Consider the following 19242-nt stretch of genomic DNA (forward strand, 5'->3'; position numbering starts at 1 on the left):
GGCAGTCACAGTTTCAGTTTCTCCTGTCTCTCCTGTCTCTCCGGCACAGCCGGAAGAGGACTGGCCACCCCACATATGCTCTCTCTAATTCTCTTTCTTTCTCTCTCTCGGAGGACCTGAGCCCTAGGACCATGCCCCAGGACTACCTGACATGATGACTCCTTGCTGTCCCCATTCCACCTGGCCGTGCTGCTGCTCCAGTTTCAACTGTTCTGCCTTTTTATTATTGGACCATGCTGGTCATTTATGAACATTTGAACATCTTGGCCATGTTCTGTTATAATCTCCACCCGGCACAGCCAGAAGAGGACTGGCCACCCCACATAGCCTGGTTCCTCTCTAGGTTTCTTCCTAGGTTCTGGCCTTTCTAGGGAGTTTTTCCAAGCCACTGTGCTTCTACAACTGCATTGCTTGCTGTTTGGGGTTTTAGGCTGGGTTTCTGTACAGCACTTTGAGACATCAGCTGATGTACGAAGGGCTATATAAATAAATTTAATTTGAATTGGCGACAGATTTTCATGTAAATATTCTAAAATCCGCATGAAGAAAATATGCTTAATTTCCCACCAGTGATGTCTTTCCGCCAAATAGACGTGTTAATGGATAAAAAATCAGGGCGTGAAGACAAAAAATGTACTTTTCTCACTTAAGTTTTCTTGTACAAATCTAAAGTTCAATGTGTTTCCATCGCATTATCAACTCTACTAGTTGATAAACTCAACTCTCTAGTTGTATTATATACATAGTAAATGTGCCCACACTGGTCATGGCACGTGCTCTCTATTCGACAGCTCACAGATACAGTGAAGGTAGGCTAGTCTACATGACTAGGCTTGTCTACAGGACTAGGCTAGTCAACATGACTCAACTAGTCTACATGACTAGACTAGTCTACATGACTAGGCTAGTCTACAGGACTAGGCTAGTCTACAGGACTAGGCTCGTCTACAGGACTCGAGTAGTCTACAGGACTAAGATAGTCTACATAACTAGGCTAGTCTACATAACTAGGCTAGTCTACATAACTAGGCTAGTCTACATAACTAGGCTAGTCTACATAACTAGGCTAGTCTACATAACTAGGCTAGTCTACAGGACTAGGCTCGTCTACAGGACTAGGCTCGTCTACAGGACTAGGCTCGTCTACAGGACTAGGCTCGTCAACATGACTAGGCTAGTCTACATGACTAGGCTAGTCTACATGACTAGGCTAGTCTACAGGACTAGGCTCGTCTACAGGACTAGGCTCGTCTACAGGACTAGGCTCGTCTACAGGACTAGGCTCGTCTACAGGACTAGGCTCGTCTACATGACTAGGCTAGTCTACATAACTAGGCTAGTCTACAGGACTAGGCTCGTCTACAGGACTAGGCTCGTCTACATGACTAGGCTAGTCTACAGGACTAGGCTCGTCTACAGGACTAGGCTCGTCTACAGGACTAGGCTAGTCTACATAACTAGGCTAGTCTACAGGACTAGGCTCGTCTACAGGACTAGGCTCGTCTACAGGACTAGGCTAGTCTACATGACTAGGCTAGTCTACATGACTAGGCTAGTCTACATGACTAGGCTAGTCTACATGGCTAGTCTACAGGACTAGGCTCGTCTACAGGACTAGGCTCGTCTACAGGACTAGGCTCGTCTACAGGACTAGGCTCGTCTACAGGACTAGGCTCGTCTACAGGACTAGGCTCGTCTACAGGACTAGGCTCGTCTACAGGACTAGGCTCGTCTACAGGACTAGGCTCGTCTACAGGACTAGGCTCGTCTACAGGACTAGGCTCGTCTACAGGACTAGGCTCGTCTACATGACTAGGCTAGTCTACATAACTAGGCTAGTCTACAGGACTAGGCTCGTCTACAGGACTAGGCTCGTCTACAGGACTAGGCTCGTCTACAGGACTAGGCTCGTCTACAGGACTAGGCTCGTCTACAGGACTAGGCTCGTCTACAGGACTAGGCTCGTCTACAGGACTAGGCTCGTCTACAGGACTAGGCTCGTCTACAGGACTAGGCTCGTCTACAGGACTAGGCTCGTCTACAGGACTAGACTAGTCTACAGGACTAGGCTCGTCTACAGGACTAGGCTCGTCTACAGGACTAGGCTCGTCTACAGGACTAGGCTCGTCTACAGGACTAGGCTCGTCTACAGGACTAGGCTCGTCTACAGGACTAGGCTCGTCTACAGGACTAGGCTCGTCTACAGGACTAGGCTCGTCTACAGGACTAGGCTCGTCTACAGGACTAGGCTCGTCTACAGGACTAGGCTCGTCTACAGGACTAGACTAGTCTACAGGACTAGGCTCGTCTACAGGACTAGGCTCGTCTACAGGACTAGGCTAGTCTACAGGACTAGGCTCGTCTACAGGACTAGGCTAGTCTACAGGACTAGGCTCGTCTACAGGACTAGGCTCGTCTACAGGACTAGGCTCGTCTACAGGACTAGGCTAGTCTACAGGACTAGGCTCGTCTACAGGACTAGACTAGTCTACAGGACTAGGCTCGTCTACAGGACTAGGCTCGTCTACAGGACTAGGCTAGTCTACAGGACTAGGCTCGTCTACAGGACTAGGCTAGTCTACAGGACTAGGCTAGTCTACAGGACTAGGCTCGTCAAGCAACGAGAATATTGTTATTTGTCAAACGGCAGTCAAGCATCGATCATCATGTCTCCAGAATAAGACCAGCGATATTCATTGGAAAGGAGCATCAAGGTCACCACCCTGTGAAGTTCATCATCATGTATTTAATCTGTCGCCTCTGATTTCCAGAGTGGTAGTGGGAGGACCAGGGTTAGGGTTAGGGTTGGGAGGACCACACACCAAACAGTATCATCGCACGCCTACACCTTTACTTCCATATGGTTATTTATTATTATTATTATTATTATTATTTGATCGATATTTGCGCATGAAGACGTTTACAACGCCATTTCTCACATAATACATTTTACCGACAACACAAATATCCCACCATGTCGATTTAACAAATTATCTGTAGACATTTATCAAATTGTACCGAAACCTCTTGTTTCCATCACAGCTGTCGTGATATTTTTTTTTTTAAAGGATGTGACTTTACTGGTATGACAGACAGGTAGAGGTTGGGGGTCCGTGGTTTACTGGTATGACAGACAGGTAGAGGTTGGGGGTCCATTGTTTTTGTCAACCCTCTCTCTCCCTCTTGTCTCAACCCTCTCTCTCCCTCTTGTCTCAACCCTCTCTCTCCCTCTTGTCTCAAACCTCTCTCTCCCTCTTGTCTCAACCCTCTCTCTCCCTCTTGTCTCAACCCTCTCTCTCCCTCTTGTCTCAACCCTCTCTCTCCCTCTTGTCTCGACAATCTCTCTCCCTCTAGTCTCGACAATCTCTCTCCCTCTCGTCTCGACAATCTCTCTCCCTCTCGTCTCGACAATCTCTCTCCCTCTAGTCTCGACAATCTCTCTCCCTCTCGTCTCGACAATCTCTCTCCCTCTCGTCTCGACAATCTCTCTCCCTCTCCCTCTCGTCTCGACAATCTCTCTCCCTCTCGTCTCGACAATCTCTCTCCCTCTCGTCTCGACAATCTCTCTCCCTCTCGTCTCGACAATCTCTCTCCCTCTAGTCTCGACAATCTCTCTCCCTCTAGTCTCGACAATCTCTCTCCCTCTAGTCTCGACAATCTCTCTCCCTCTCGTCTCGACAATCTCTCTCCCTCTCGTCTCGACAATCTCTCTCCCTCTCGTCTCGACAATCTCTCTCCCTCTCGTCTCGACAATCTCTCTCCCTCTCGTCTCGACAATCTCTCTCCCTCTCGTCTCGACAATCTCTCTCCCTCTCGTCTCGACAATCTCTCTCCCTCTCGTCTCGACAATCTCTCTCCCTCTCGTCTCGACAATCTCTCTCCCTCTCGTCTCGACAATCTCTCTCCCTCTCGTCTCGACAATCTCTCTCCCTCTCGTCTCGACAATCTCTCTCCCTCTCGTCTCAACCCTCTCTCTCCCTCTCGTCTCGACAATCTCTCTCCCTCACGTCTCGACAATCTCTCTCCCTCACGTCTCGACAATCTCTCTCCCTCACGTCTCGACAATCTCTCTCCCTCTCGTCTCGACAATCTCTCTCCCTCTCGTCTCGACAATCTCTCTGCCTCTCGTCTCGACGATCTCTCTCCCTCTCGTCTCGACGATCTCTCTCCCTCTCGTCTCGACAATCTCTCTCGTCTCGACAATCTCTCTCCCTCTCGTCTCGACAATCTCTCTCCCTCTCGTCTCGACAATCTCTCTCCCTCTCGTCTCGACAATCTCTCTCCCTCTCGTCTCGACAATCTCTCTCCCTCTCGTCTCGACAATCTCTCTCCCTCTCGTCTCGACAATCTCTCTCCCCCAGAATTGTCACGTTCGTCGTAACGATGAGACCAAGGGAGCGGCGTGATTCGAATACATTCTTCTTTATTTACAAAGAAACACTTAACAAACTAACAAAACGACCGTGACGCTAATAATAACGAGTGCTGACAGGCAACTACACATAGACAATAACCCACAAAACCAAAATGGAAAATGGCTACCTAAATACGATCCCCAATAAGAGACAACGATAAACAGCTGCCTCTGATTGGGAACCAATTCAGGCCACCATAGACCTACAATTTACCTAGACAATCCCAAAACGCCATAGCTATACAAAAAACCATAGACAAGACAAAAACACACATACCCACCCTCGTCACACCCTGACCTAACCAAAATAATGAAGAAAACAAAGATAACTGAGGTCAGGGCGTGACATGAATACTAAAGTCGATCTGGTGTGATCTCGCTGGCTAGCTACTATGCCATTGTAAATAAGAATTTGTTCTTATCTGACCTGCTTGGTTAAATAAAGGGACCACTAAGCTACGCTGGCTAGCATTACCATACTGCAGCTAGCAATATGCTGGGTGAAACACTTACCACAGTATGAAAGGGTCTGGTTATTAGGTGTACAACAGACCTACAGCTAACCCACACTGTGAAGCTATGTAGTTTATAGCTATGCAGCCATAACATCTTTATGCTATGCTGAGGTAATCTCTGACGCGGGATGAAATAAAATAAATAAATCAACACCCTTCTATGAGGCAGAGACAAAAGCATTTGAGAGATTAAATTCAAAACAAAAATGTCCACTCTCGGTAGCCAAAGGTGTCAGGGTGATTTAAAATGCTTAGCTATTACATTTCCAATCTTCATCTGAAAAATCAATATCATATTAGACCATCATCTTCACACCAATAGATTCATATCTCCTCATATTTATACAGGCGTTCAGACCAGGGGGGGGATGATGATGCTCAGATCAGGAAGAAAATAAATAGAATGTGAGAGAGATGGAGAGAAAGAGAAGGAGAGAGTTTGACAAACAGGAATGGTGAGATATTACAAGCAGAGAAAACAGGGAAGGAAGAGAAGAGGAAGGAAGAGACAGAAGCGGATCAAGTTTTACACCAAAAAAAGAGAAGCTAAAGAAAAAGCTGGAAAGAGGAGAGTTAGGAGAGAGGAGAGAGGAGAGGGGAGAGAGGAGAGACAGGAGAGAGGAGAGGGGAGAGAGAATAGAGGGGAGAGGAGAGAGAGGAGATGGGAGAGGAGAGAGGAGAGGGAGAAGAGATAGGAGAGGGGAGAGGAGAGTTAAGAGAGAGAGAGGAGAGAGAGGAGAGGGAGAGGAGAGAGAGGAGAGATAGGAGAGGGGAGAGGAGAGAGAGGAGAGAGGAGAGAGTAGAGTTAGGAGAGAGAGGAGAGAGGAGAGAGAGGAGACACATGAGAGGGGAGAGAGAAGAGAGGGGAAAGGAGAGAGAGGAGAGTTAGAGGAGAGAGGAGAGGGGAGAGGAGAGTTAGGAGAGAGGATAGAGGAGAAGGAAGAGGAGAGATAGGAGAGTTAGGAGAGGGGAGAGGAGGGTTAGGAGAGAGGGGAGGGGAGAGAGGGGAGAGGAGAGAGAGGAGAGTTAGGAGAGAGGAGAGGGGAGAGAGAAGAGAGGGGAGAGGAGAGAGAGGAGAGGGGGGAGGGGAGAGGAGAGGGAGAAGAGGTAGGAGAGAGAGGAGAGAGGAGAGGGGAGAGGAGAGAGAGGAGAGTTAGGAGAGAGAGGAGAGAGGGGAGAGGAGAGAGAGGAGAGGAGAGATAGGAGAGGGGAGAGGAGAGAGAGGAGAGAGGAGAGGAGAGAGTAGAGTTAGGAGAGAGAGGAGAGAGGAGAGAGAGGAGACACATGAGAGGGGAGAGAGAAGAGAGGGGAAAGGAGAGAGAGGAGAGTTAGGAGAGAGAGGAGTGAGGAGATGGGAGAGGGCAGAGGAGAGTTAGGAGAGAGGAGAGAGGAGAAGGAAGAGGAGAGATAGGAGAGTTAGGAGAGGGGAGAGGAGGGTTAGGAGAGAGGGGAGGGGAGAGAGGGGAGAGGAGAGAGAGGAGAGAGAGGAGAGTTAGGAGAGAGGAGAGTTAGGAGAGAGGAGAGGAGAGAGGAGAGGGGAGAGGGGAGAGGAGAGTTCGGAGAGATATGAGAGAGGAGAGTTAGGAGAGTTAGGAGAGAGAGGAGAGTTAGGAGAGAGAGGAGAGTTAGGAGAGAGAGGAGAGAGAGGAGAGGAGAGTTAGGAGAGAGAGGAGAGGGGAGAGGAGAGTTAAGCGAGAGGAGAGAAGAGAGGAGAGGGGAGAGAAGGGAGAGGAGAGTTAAGAGAGAGAGGAGAGAGAGGAGAGGAGAGTTAGGAGAGAGGGGAGAGGATAGTTAAGAGAGAGGAGAGTTAGGAGAGAGCGGGGAGAAGAGAGGAGAGGGGAGAGAAGGGAGAGGAGAGTCTGGAGAGAGGAGAGTCTGGAGAGGGGAGATGAGAGGGGAGATGAGAGGACAGAGGAGAGGGGAGATGAGAGGGGAGAGGAGAGAGGAGAGGGGAGAGGAGGGTTAGGAGAGAGGGGAGGGGAGAGAGGGGAGAGGAGAGAGGAGAGAGGAGAGGGGAGATGAGAGGGGAGATGAGAGGGGAGATGAGAGGGGAGGAGAGAGGAGAGGGGAGATGAGAGGGGAGATGAGAGAGGCGAGGGAGAGGGGAGATGAGAGGGGAGAGGGGAGAGGAGAGGGAGAGGGGAGAGAGGAGAGGAGAGAGGAGAGGGAGAGGAGAGGGGAGAGGGGAGAGGAGAGAGGAGAGGGGAGAGGAGAGAGGAGAGGAGAGAGGAGAGGGGAGATGAGAGGGGAGATGAGAGGGGAGGAGAGAGGAGAGGGGAGATGAGAGAGGAGAGGGGAGAGGAGAGGGGAGATGAGAGGGGAGAGGGGAGAGGAGAGGGGAGATGAGAGGGGAGGAGAGAGGAGAGGGGAGAGGAGAGGGGAGATGGGAGAGGAGATGGGAGAGGGGAGAGGAGAGTGTAGAGGAGAGAGGAGAGGAGAGGGGAGAGGAGAGAGGAGAGAGGAGAGGGGAGATGAGAGGGGAGGAGAGAGGAGAGGGGAGATGAGAGGGGAGATGAGAGAGGAGAGGGGAGAGGAGAGGGGAGATGAGAGGGGAGAGGGGAGAGGGGAGGGGAGGGGAGATGAGAGGGGAGGGGAGAGGAGATGGGAGAGGGGAGAGGAGATGGGAGAGGGGAGAGGAGATGGGAGAGGGGAGAGGAGATGGGAGAGGAGAGGGGAGAGGAGATGGGAGAGGAGATGGGAGAGGAGAGGGGAGAGGGGAGAGGAGATGGGAGAGGAGAGGGGAGAGGAGATGGAGCAGTATTTCTAACCGGGAAAGGAAACATGAGGATTGAGAGGAACAGCGATCATCAGCGCTGCGAAAACAATTTTCATAATTAAGTAAAAATAAAGACGCCTTAACAGAAAATGACTCTAGTAAAAGTGAGTCACCCAGTAAAATACTACTTAAAAGTAAAAGTCTAAACGTATATGGTTTTAAATATACTTAAGTATCAAAAGTTAAAGTATAAAACACTTCACATTTCCCATATAAAGCAAAACAGACGGCATAATGTTCTTGTTTGTTTAATTTTATGGGATAGCCAAGGGCATACTCCAACAATCAGACATCATTTACAAACAAAGCATGTGTTTAGTGAGTCCTCCAGATCAGAGGCAGTAGGGATGACCAGGGATGTTCTCTCTTTAGAGAGTCCTCCAGATCAGAGGCAGTAGGGATGACCAGGGATGTTCTCTGTTTAGTGAGTCCTCCAGATCAGAGGTAGTAGGGATGACCAGGGATGTTCTCCGTTTAGTGAGTCCTCCAGATCAGAGGCAGTAGGGACGACCAGGGATGTTCTCTCTATAGAGAGTCCTCAAGATCAGAGGCAGTAGGGATGACCAGGGATGTTCTCTGTTTAGTGAGTCCTCCAGATCAGAGGCAGTAGGGATGACCAGGGATGTTCTCCGTTTAGTGAGTCCTCCAGATCAGAGGCAGTAGGGACGACCAGGGATGTTCTCTCTTTAGAGAGTCCTCAAGATCAGAGGCAGTAGGGATGACCAGGGATGTTCTCTGTTTAGTGAGTCCTCCAGATCAGAGGCAGTAGGGATGACCAGGGATGTTCTCTGTTTAGTGAGTCTTCCAGATCAGAGGCAGTAGGGATGACCAGGGATGTTCTCTGTTTAGTGAGTCTTCCAGATCAGAGGCAGTAGGGATGACCAGGGATGTTCTCTGTTTAGAGAGTCCTCCAGATCAGAGGCAGTAGGGATGACCAGGGATGTTCTCTGTTTAGTGAGTCCTCCAGATCAGAGGCAGTAGGGATGACCAGGGATGTTCTCTGTTTAGTGAGTCCTCCAGATCAGAGGCAGTAGGGATGACCAGGGATGTTCTCTGTTTAGTGAGTCCTCCAGATCAGAGGCAGTAGGGATGACCAGGGATGTTCTCTGTTTAGTGAGTCCTCCAGATCAGAGGCAGTAGGGATGACCAGGGATGTTCTCTGTTTAGTGAGTCCTCCAGATCAGAGGCAGTAGGGATGTTTAGTGAGTCCTCCAGATCAGAGGCAGTAGGGACGACCAGGGATGTTCTCTGTTTAGTGAGTCCTCCAGATCAGAGGCAGTAGGGACGACCAGGGATGTTCTCTGTTTAGTGAGTCCTCCAGATCAGAGGCAGTAGGGATGACCAGGGATGTTCTCCGTTTAGTGAGTCCTCCAGATCAGAGGCAGTAGGGATGACCAGGGATGTTCTCCGTTTAGTGAGTCCTCCAGATCAGAGGCAGTAGAGATGGCCAGAGATGTTCTCTGTTTAGTGAGTCCTCCAGATCAGAGGCAGTAGGGATCACCAGGGATGTTCTCTGTTTAGTGAGTCCTCCAGATCAGAGGCAGTAGGGATGACCAGGGATGTTCTCTGTTTAGTGAGTCCTCCAGATCAGAGGCAGTAGGGATGACCAGGGATGTTCTCTGTTTAGTGAGTCCTCCAGATCAGAGGCAGTAGGGACGACCAGGGATGTTCTCTGTTTAGTGAGTCCTCCAGATCAGAGGCAGTAGGGACGACCAGGGATGTTCTCTGTTTAGTGAGTCCTCCAGATCAGAGGCAGTAGGGATGACCAGGGATGTTCTCTGTTTAGTGAGTCCTCCAGATCAGAGGCAGTAGGGATGACCAGGGATGTTCTCCGTTTAGTGAGTCCTCCAGATCAGAGGCAGTAGGGATGACCAGGGATGTTCTCCGTTTAGTGAGTCCTCCAGATCAGAGGCAGTAGAGATGGCCAGAGATGTTCTCTGTTTAGTGAGTCCTCCAGATCAGAGGCAGTAGGGATCACCAGGGATGTTCTCTGTTTAGTGAGTCCTCCAGATCAGAGACAGTAGGGATGACCAGGGATGTTCTCTGTTTAGTGAGTCCTCCAGATCAGAGGCAGTAGGGATGACCAGGGATGTTCTCTGTTTAGTGAGTCCTCCAGATCAGAGGCAGTAGGGATGACCAGAGATGTTCTCTGTTTAGTGAGTCCTCCAGATCAGAGGCAGTAGGGATGACCAGGGATGTTCTCTGTTTAGTGAGTCCTCCAGATCAGAGGCAGTAGGGATGACCAGGGATGTTCTCTGTTTAGTGAGTCCTCCAGATCAGAGGCAGTAGGGACGACCAGGGATGTTCTCTGTTTAGTGAGTCCTCCAGATCAGAGGCAGTAGGGACGACCAGGGATGTTCTCTGTTTAGTGAGTCCTCCAGATCAGAGGCAGTAGGGATGACCAGGGATGTTCTCTGTTTAGTGAGTCCTCCAGATCAGAGGCAGTAGGGATGACCAGGGATGTTCTCTGTTTAGTGAGTCCTCCAGATCAGAGGCAGTAGGGATGACCAGAGATGTTCTCTGTTTAGTGAGTCCTCCAGATCAGAGGCAGTAGGGATGACCAGGGATGTTCTCTATTTAGTGAGTCCTCCAGATCAGAGGCAGTAGGGATGACCAGGGATGTTCTCTGTTTAGAGAGTCCTCCAGATCAGAGGCAGTAGGGACGACCAGGGATGTTCTCTGTCTAGTGAGTCCTCCAGATCAGAGGCAGTAGTGATGACCAGGGATGTTCTCTGTTTAGTGAGTCTGCCAGATCAGAGGCAGTAGGGATGACCAGGGATGTTCTCTGTTTAGAGAGTCCTCCAGATCAGAGGCAGTAGGGACGACCAGGGATGTTCTCTGTTTAGTGAGTCCTCCAGATCAGAGGCAGTAGGGATGACCAGGGATGTTCTCTGTTTAGTGAGTCCTCCAGATCAGAGGCAGTAGGGACGACCAGGGATGTTCTCTGTTTAGTGAGTCCTCCAGATCAGAGGCAGTAGGGACGACCAGGGATGTTCTCTGTTTAGTGAGTCCTCCAGATCAGAGGCAGTAGGGATGACCAGGGATGTTCTCTGTTTAGTGAGTCCTCCAGATCAGAGGCAGTAGGGATGACCAGGGATGTTCTCTGTTTAGTGAGTCCTCCAGATCAGAGGCAGTAGGGATGACCAGAGATGTTCTCTGTTTAGTTAGTCCTCCAGATCAGAGGCAGTAGGGATGACCAGGGATGTTCTCTGTTTAGAGAGTCCTCCAGATCAGAGGCAGTAGGGACGACCAGGGATGTTCTCTGTCTAGTGAGTCCTCCAGATCAGAGGTAGTAGGGAGGACCAGGGATGTTCTCTGTTTAGTGAGTCCTCCAGATCAGAATCAGTAGGGATGACCAGGGATGTTCTCTGTTTAGTGAGTCCTCCAGATCAGAGGCAGTAGGGATGACCAGGGATGTTCTCTGTTTAGTGAGTCCTCCAGATCAGAGGCAGTAGGGATGACCAGGGATGTTCTCTGTTTAGTGAGTCCTCCAGATCAGAGGCAGTAGGGACGACCAGGGATGTTGTCTGTCTAGTGAGTCCTCCAGATCAGAGGCAGTAGTGATGACCAGGGATGTTCTCTGTTTAGTGAGTCCTCCAGATCAGAGGCAGTAGGGATGACCAGGGATGTTCTCTGTTTAGTGAGTCCTCCAGATCAGAGGCAGTAGGGACGACCAGGGATGTTCTCTGTTTAGTGAGTCCTCCAGATCAGAGGCAGTAGGGACGACCAGGGATGTTCTCTGTTTAGTGAGTCCTCCAGATCAGAGGCAGTAGGGATGACCAGGGATGTTCTCTGTTTAGTGAGTCCTCCAGATCAGAGGCAGTAGGGATGACCAGGGATGTTCTCTGTTTAGTGAGTCCTCCAGATCAGAGGCAGTAGGGATGACCAGAGATGTTCTCTGTTTAGTGAGTCCTCCAGATCAGAGGCAGTAGGGATGACCAGGGATGTTCTCTGTTTAGTTAGTCCTCCAGATCAGAGGCAGTAGGGATGACCAGGGATGTTCTCTGTTTAGAGAGTCCTCCAGATCAGAGGCAGTAGGGACGACCAGGGATGTTCTCTGTCTAGTGAGTCCTCCAGATCAGAGGTAGTAGGGAGGACCAGGGATGTTCTCTGTTTAGTGAGTCCTCCAGATCAGAATCAGTAGGGATGACCAGGGATGTTCTCTGTTTAGTGAGTCCTCCAGATCAGAGGCAGTAGGGATGACCAGGGATGTTCTCTGTTTAGTGAGTCCTCCAGATCAGAGGCAGTAGGGATGACCAGGGATGTTCTCTGTTTAGTGAGTCCTCCAGATCAGAGGCAGTAGGGACGACCAGGGATGTTGTCTGTCTAGTGAGTCCTCCAGATCAGAGGCAGTAGTGATGACCAGGGATGTTCTCTGTTTAGTGAGTCCTCCAGATCAGAGGCAGTAGGGATGACCAGGGATGTTCTCTGTTTAGTGAGTCCTCCAGATCAGAGGCAGTAGGGACGACCAGGGATGTTCTCTGTTTAGTGAGTCCTCCAGATCAGAGGCAGTAGTGATGACCAGGGATGTTCTCTGTTTAGTGAGTCCTCCAGATCAGAGACAGTAGGGATGACCAGGGATGTTCTCTGTTTAGTGAGTCCTCCAGATCAGAGGCAGTAGGGATGACCAGGGATGTTCTCTGTTTAGTGAGTCCTCCAGATCAGAGACAGTAGGGATGACCAGGGATGTTCTCTGTTTAGTGAGTCCTCCAGATCAGAGGCAGTAGGGATGACCAGGGATGTTCTCTGTTTAGAGAGTCCTCCAGATCAGAGGCAGTAGGGATGACCAGGGATGTTCTCTGTTTAGTGAGTCCTCCAGATCAGAGGCAGTAGGGATGACCAGGGATGTTCTCTGTTTAGTGAGTCCTCCAGATCAGAGGCAGTAGGGATGACCAGGGATGTTCTCTGTTTAGTGAGTCCTCCAGATCAGAGGCAGTAGGGACGACCAGGGATGTTCTCTGTTTAGTGAGTCCACCAGATCAGAGGCAGTAGGGACGACCAGGGATGTTCTCTGTTTAGTGAGTCCTCCAGATCAGAGGCAGTAGGGATGACCAGGGATGTTCTCTGTTTAGTGAGTCCTCCAGATCAGAGGCAGTAGGGATGACCAGGGATGTTCTCTGTTTAGTGAGTCCTCCAGATCAGAGGCAGTAGGGATGACCAGAGATGTTCTCTGTTTAGTGAGTCCTCCAGATCAGAGGCAGTAGGGATGACCAGGGATGTTCTCTATTTAGTGAGTCCTCCAGATCAGAGGCAGTAGGGATGACCAGGGATGTTCTCTGTTTAGAGAGTCCTCCAGATCAGAGGCAGTAGGGACGACCAGGGATGTTCTCTGTCTAGTGAGTCCTCCAGATCAGAGGCAGTAGTGATGACCAGGGATGTTCTCTGTTTAGTGAGTCTGCCAGATCAGAGGCAGTAGGGATGACCAGGGATGTTCTCTGTTTAGAGAGTCCTCCAGATCAGAGGCAGTAGGGACGACCAGGGATGTTCTCTGTTTAGTGAGTCCTCCAGATCAGAGGCAGTAGGGATGACCAGGGATGTTCTCTGTTTAGTGAGTCCTCCAGATCAGAGGCAGTAGGGACGACCAGGGATGTTCTCTGTTTAGTGAGTCCTCCAGATCAGAGGCAGTAGGGACGACCAGGGATGTTCTCTGTTTAGTGAGTCCTCCAGATCAGAGGCAGTAGGGATGACCAGGGATGTTCTCTGTTTAGTGAGTCCTCCAGATCAGAGGCAGTAGGGATGACCAGGGATGTTCTCTGTTTAGTGAGTCCTCCAGATCAGAGGCAGTAGGGATGACCAGAGATGTTCTCTGTTTAGTGAGTCCTCCAGATCAGAGGCAGTAGGGATGACCAGGGATGTTCTCTGTTTAGTTAGTCCTCCAGATCAGAGGCAGTAGGGATGACCAGGGATGTTCTCTGTTTAGAGAGTCCTCCAGATCAGAGGCAGTAGGGACGACCAGGGATGTTCTCTGTCTAGTGAGTCCTCCAGATCAGAGGTAGTAGGGAGGACCAGGGATGTTCTCTGTTTAGTGAGTCCTCCAGATCAGAATCAGTAGGGATGACCAGGGATGTTCTCTGTTTAGTGAGTCCTCCAGATCAGAGGCAGTAGGGATGACCAGGGATGTTCTCTGTTTAGTGAGTCCTCCAGATCAGAGGCAGTAGGGATGACCAGGGATGTTCTCTGTTTAGTGAGTCCTCCAGATCAGAGGCAGTAGGGACGACCAGGGATGTTGTCTGTCTAGTGAGTCCTCCAGATCAGAGGCAGTAGTGATGACCAGGGATGTTCTCTGTTTAGTGAGTCCTCCAGATCAGAGGCAGTAGGGATGACCAGGGATGTTCTCTGTTTAGTGAGTCCTCCAGATCAGAGGCAGTAGGGACGACCAGGGATGTTCTCTGTTTAGTGAGTCCTCCAGATCAGAGGCAGTAGGGACGACCAGGGATGTTCTCTGTTTAGTGAGTCCTCCAGATCAGAGGCAGTAGGGATGACCAGGGATGTTCTCTGTTTAGTGAGTCCTCCAGATCAGAGGCAGTAGGGATGACCAGGGATGTTCTCTGTTTAGTGAGTCCTCCAGATCAGAGGCAGTAGGGATGACCAGAGATGTTCTCTGTTTAGTGAGTCCTCCAGATCAGAGGCAGTAGGGATGACCAGGGATGTTCTCTGTTTAGTTAGTCCTCCAGATCAGAGGCAGTAGGGATGACCAGGGATGTTCTCTGTTTAGAGAGTCCTCCAGATCAGAGGCAGTAGGGACGACCAGGGATGTTCTCTGTCTAGTGAGTCCTCCAGATCAGAGGTAGTAGGGAGGACCAGGGATGTTCTCTGTTTAGTGAGTCCTCCAGATCAGAATCAGTAGGGATGACCAGGGATGTTCTCTGTTTAGTGAGTCCTCCAGATCAGAGGCAGTAGGGATGACCAGGGATGTTCTCTGTTTAGTGAGTCCTCCAGATCAGAGGCAGTAGGGATGACCAGGGATGTTCTCTGTTTAGTGAGTCCTCCAGATCAGAGGCAGTAGGGACGACCAGGGATGTTGTCTGTCTAGTGAGTCCTCCAGATCAGAGGCAGTAGTGATGACCAGGGATGTTCTCTGTTTAGTGAGTCCTCCAGATCAGAGGCAGTAGGGATGACCAGGGATGTTCTCTGTTTAGTGAGTCCTCCAGATCAGAGGCAGTAGGGACGACCAGGGATGTTCTCTGTTTAGTGAGTCCTCCAGATCAGAGGCAGTAGTGATGACCAGGGATGTTCTCTGTTTAGTGAGTCCTCCAGATCAGAGACAGTAGGGATGACCAGGGATGTTCTCTGTTTAGTGAGTCCTCCAGATCAGAGGCAGTAGGGATGACCAGGGATGTTCTCTGTTTAGTGAGTCCTCCAGATCAGAGACAGTAGGGATGACCAGGGATGTTCTCTGTTTAGTGAGTCCTCCAGATCAGAGGCAGTAGGGATGACCAGGGATGTTCTCTGTTTAGAGAGTCCTCCAGATCAGAGGCAGTAGGGATGACCAGGGATGTTCTCTGTTTAGTGAGTCCTCCAGATCAGAGGCAGTAGGGATGACCAGGGATGTTCTCTGTTTAGTGAGTCCTCCAGATCAGAGGCAGTAGGGATGACCAGGGATGTTCTCTGTTTAGTGAGTCCTCCAGATCAGAGGCAGTAGGGATGACCAGGGATGTTCTCTGTTTAGTGAGTCCTCCAGATCAGAGGCAGTAGGGAGGACCAGGGATGTTCTCTGTTTAGAGAGTCCTCCAGATCAGAGGCAGTAGGGATGACCAGGGATGTTCTCTGTTTAGTGAGTCCTCCAGATCAGAGGCAGTAGGGATGACCAGGGATGTTCTCTGTTTAGTGAGTCCTCCAGATCAGAGGCAGTAGGGACGACCAGGGATGTTCTCTGTTTAGTGAGTGACCGGATGCTCCTATTATCTCCACTGCCCCAAAAATGGCCGTCAACAACAACCCCAATTTTTTTGTTTTACCGAAGTGAAACTACCCTGGCTGGTTGAGCAACAGGATGCCCTAAAATGGCTGCTAACAACTAAAAACAACAACATTAAATACAATTCAAATGAAACCAAAGTGAAACTGACCTTGCTGGTTGAGCAACAGGGGCTTAGATCCACTGATCCAAAATGGCCGCCAACAACTAAAATGCAACAACATGAAACTGACCTTGCTGGTTGAGCTGCAGAGTGCTCTTGCTCCACTGCGACAGCCCCACGATGGCCACCATCTTGGCTCCAAGGCTTGAGCGTCTCTTCTTGTTTCCGGCCAGCGTCCCCACCTCTCCCGGCCGACCGCCACTCCCGGGACTCTTCTCCAGGCTGTACATGGCTCCCGAGATACTGGAGGAACGGACGACGTTCCCCACCACTGCCACCCTCATCCCGGAGAGACCGGACATGCCACCGTGGATGGGACTGGGCACCTCAACAGAGCTGCTAAGCATCATGGCTACTGAGCAGGAGGACAGTCGATGGGCTGGAGGGGTAGAGAGAGGGGAGAGGGGTTAGATTGAGTTGGGAGAGAAGAAGGCGAGGAGTTAGATTGAGATGGAAGAGAAGAAGAAAAGGGGTTAGATTGAGTTGGGAGAGAAGAAGAAAAGGGGTTAGATTGAGTTGGGAGGAAAGAGGAAGAGGGGTTAGATTGAGTTGGGAGAGAAGAAGAAGAGGGGTTAGATTGAGTTGGGAGAGAAGAAGAAGAGGGGTTAGATTGAGTTGGGAGAGAAGAAGAAGAGGGGTTAGATTGAGTTGGGAGAGAAGAAGAAGAGGGGTTAGATTGAGTTGGGAGAGAAGAAGAAGAGGGGTTAGATTAAGTTGGGAGAGAAGAAGAAGAGGGGTTAGATTGAGTTGGGAGAGAAGAAGAAGAGGGGTTAGATTAAGTTGGGAGAGAAGAAGAAGGGTTTGATTGAGTTGGGAGAGAAGAAGAAAAGGGGTTAGATTGAGTTGGGAGAGAAGAAGAAGAGGGGTTAGATTGAGTTGGGAGAGAAGAAGAAGAGGGGTTAGATTGAGTTGGGAGAGAAGAAGAAGAGGGGTTAGATTGAGTTGGGAGAGAAGAAGAAGAGGGGTTAGATTAAGTTGGGAGAGAAGAAGAAGAGGGGTTAGATTGAGTTGGGAGAGAAGAAGAAGAGGGGTTAGATTAAGTTGGGAGAGAAGAAGAAGGGTTTGATTGAGTTGGGAGAGAAGAAGAAAAGGGGTTAGATTGAGTTGGGAGAGAAGAAGAAGAGGGGTTAGATTGAGTTGGGAGAGAAGAAGAAGAGGGGTTAGATTAAGTTGGGAGAGAAGAAGAAGGGTTTGATTGAGTTGGGAGAGAAGAAGAAGAAGAGATGTTTGATTGAGTTGGGAGAGAAGAAGAAGAAGGGTTAGATTGAGTTGGGAGAGAAGAAGAAGAGGGGTTAGATTAAGTTGGGAGAGAAGAAGAAGAGGGGTTAGATTAAGTTGGGAGAGAAGAAGAAGAAGGGTTAGATTAAGTTGGGAGAGAAGAAGAAGAAGGGTTAGTTTGAGTTGGGAGAGATGAAGAAGAGGGGTTAGATTAAGTTGGGAGAGAAGAAGAAGAAGAAGGGTTAGTTTGAGTTGGGAGAGAAGAAGAAGAGGGGTTAGATTAAGTTGGGAGAGAAGAAGAAGGGATAGATTGAGTTGGGAGAGAAGAAGAAAAGGGGTTAGATTGAGTTGGGAGAGAAGAAGAAAAGGGGGTAGATTGAGTTGGGAGAGAAGAAGAAAAGGGGTTAGATTGAGTTGGGAGAGAAGAAGAAAAGGGGTTAGATTGAGTTGGGAGAGAAGAAGAAAAGGGGGTAGATTGAGTTGGGAGAGAAGAAGAAAAGGGGTTAGATTGAGTTGGGAGAGAGGAAGAAAAGGGGTTAGATTGAGTTGGGAGAGAAGACGAAGAGGGGTTAGATTAAATTGGGAGAGAAGAAAAAAGGGGTTTGATTGAGTTGGGAGAGAAGAAGAAGAGGGGGTAGATTGAGTTGGGAGAGAAGAAGAAAAGGGGTTAGATTGAGTTGGGAGAGAAGAAGAAGAGGGGTTAGATTAAATTGGGAGAGAAGAAAAAAGGGGTTTGATTGAGTTGGGAGAGAAGAAGAAGAGGGGGTAGATTGAGTTGGGAGAGAAGAAGAAAAGGGGTTAGATTGAGTTGGGAGAGAAGAAGAAAAGGGGGTAGATTGAGTTGGGAGAGAAGAAGAAGAACTTTATTAACCCATTCGAGATTGACATTTGTCGTCTGCAGTACCCAACCCTGCCGCTATACAAACACAGACACGTAAACACACATGAGGTTGGAGACCCATATGGAAAACTCATGTATTATAATATATATACAGTACCAGTCAAAAGTTTGGACACACGTACTGATTCAAGTTTTAGATTTTTTGATTTGACTATTTTCTACATTGCAGAGTAACATCTGCCTCAGATGACCTCCACAATCACCTGACCTCAACCTAATTGAGATGGTTTGGGATGAGTTGGACCACAGAGTGAAGGAAAAGCAGCCAACAAGTGCTCAGCATATGTGGGAACTCCTTCAAGACTGTTGGTAAAGCATTCCTCATGAAGCTAGTTGAGAGAATACCAAGAGTGTGCAAAGCTGTCATCAAGGCAAAGGGTGGCTACTTTGAAGAATCTCAAATATAAAATATATTTTGATTTGTTTAACACTTTTTTTGGGTTACTACATGATTCCCTGTGTGTTATATCAAAGTGTTGATGTCTTCACTATTATTCTACAATGTAGAAAATAGTCAAAATTAAGAAACACCCTGGAATGAGTAGGTGTGTTCAAACTTTTGACTGGTAGTGTGTATGAATTGCACATGTATGTAAAATGCATACTAAAAAAACTATTCAATCAATATCTGAATAAGGCTGTGAAGTAACAAAATGTGGAAAAAGTCAAGGGGTCTGAATACTTTCCGAAGGCCCTGTATGTGAGTAATACATGTATTTAGATATATTTCTGTGTGCATTTGAACGATTTGCTCCCGAGTGGCGCAGCGGTCTAAGGCACTGCATCGCAGTGCTGCATCACATCTGGCTGTGATTGGGAGTCCCGTAGGGCGGCGCACAATTGGCCCAGTGTCGTCAGGGTTTGGCCGGGGTAGGCCGTCATTGTAAATAAGAATTTGTTCTCATTAACTGACTTGCCTAGTTAAATGAATATATATATATATATATATATACACATATATATCAATATATCAGGTTTTGGTATGGGGAGGCTGGAGCAGAGGGGAGAGGTTAGGTGTTGGCCCTCAGTTGATATTTCAGCAGGTGATATTTCAGCAGGTGATATTTCAGCAGGTGGTATTTCAGCAGGTGATATTTCAGCAGGTGGTATTTCAGCAGGTGGTATTTCAGCAGGTGATATTTCAGCAGGTGATATTTCAGCAGGTGATATTTCAGCAGGTGATATTTCAGCAGGTGATATTTCAGCAGGTGGTATTTCAGCAGGTGGTATTTCAGCAGGTGATATTTCAGCAGGTGATATTTCAGCAGGTGATATTTCAGCAGGTGGTATTTCAGCAGGTGGTATTTCAGCAGGTGGTATTTCAGCAGGTGATATTT

The 19242-nt window shown here is 49.1% G+C and overlaps 1 protein-coding gene across 2 annotated transcripts in view; it reads right to left on the reverse strand.

Annotated features, from left to right (window-relative positions):
• The window catches only part of LOC135549493 (regulating synaptic membrane exocytosis protein 3-like), a 132250-nt gene that overhangs the window by 73484 nt on the left and 39524 nt on the right, over positions 1–19242 (reverse strand). For both annotated transcript variants that reach the window (XM_064979493.1, XM_064979494.1), the window contains exon 2: positions 15857–16165. In XM_064979493.1, the coding sequence (XP_064835565.1) occupies positions 15857–16136 (280 nt within the window). In that variant the 5' untranslated portion in view covers positions 16137–16165. The remainder of the gene's footprint in view (positions 1–15856; positions 16166–19242) is intronic.

Source organism: Oncorhynchus masou, chromosome 12 (genome assembly GCF_036934945.1).
Source record: "Oncorhynchus masou masou isolate Uvic2021 chromosome 12, UVic_Omas_1.1, whole genome shotgun sequence".
In the NCBI taxonomy this organism is placed as follows: Eukaryota; Metazoa; Chordata; class Actinopteri; order Salmoniformes; family Salmonidae; genus Oncorhynchus; species Oncorhynchus masou.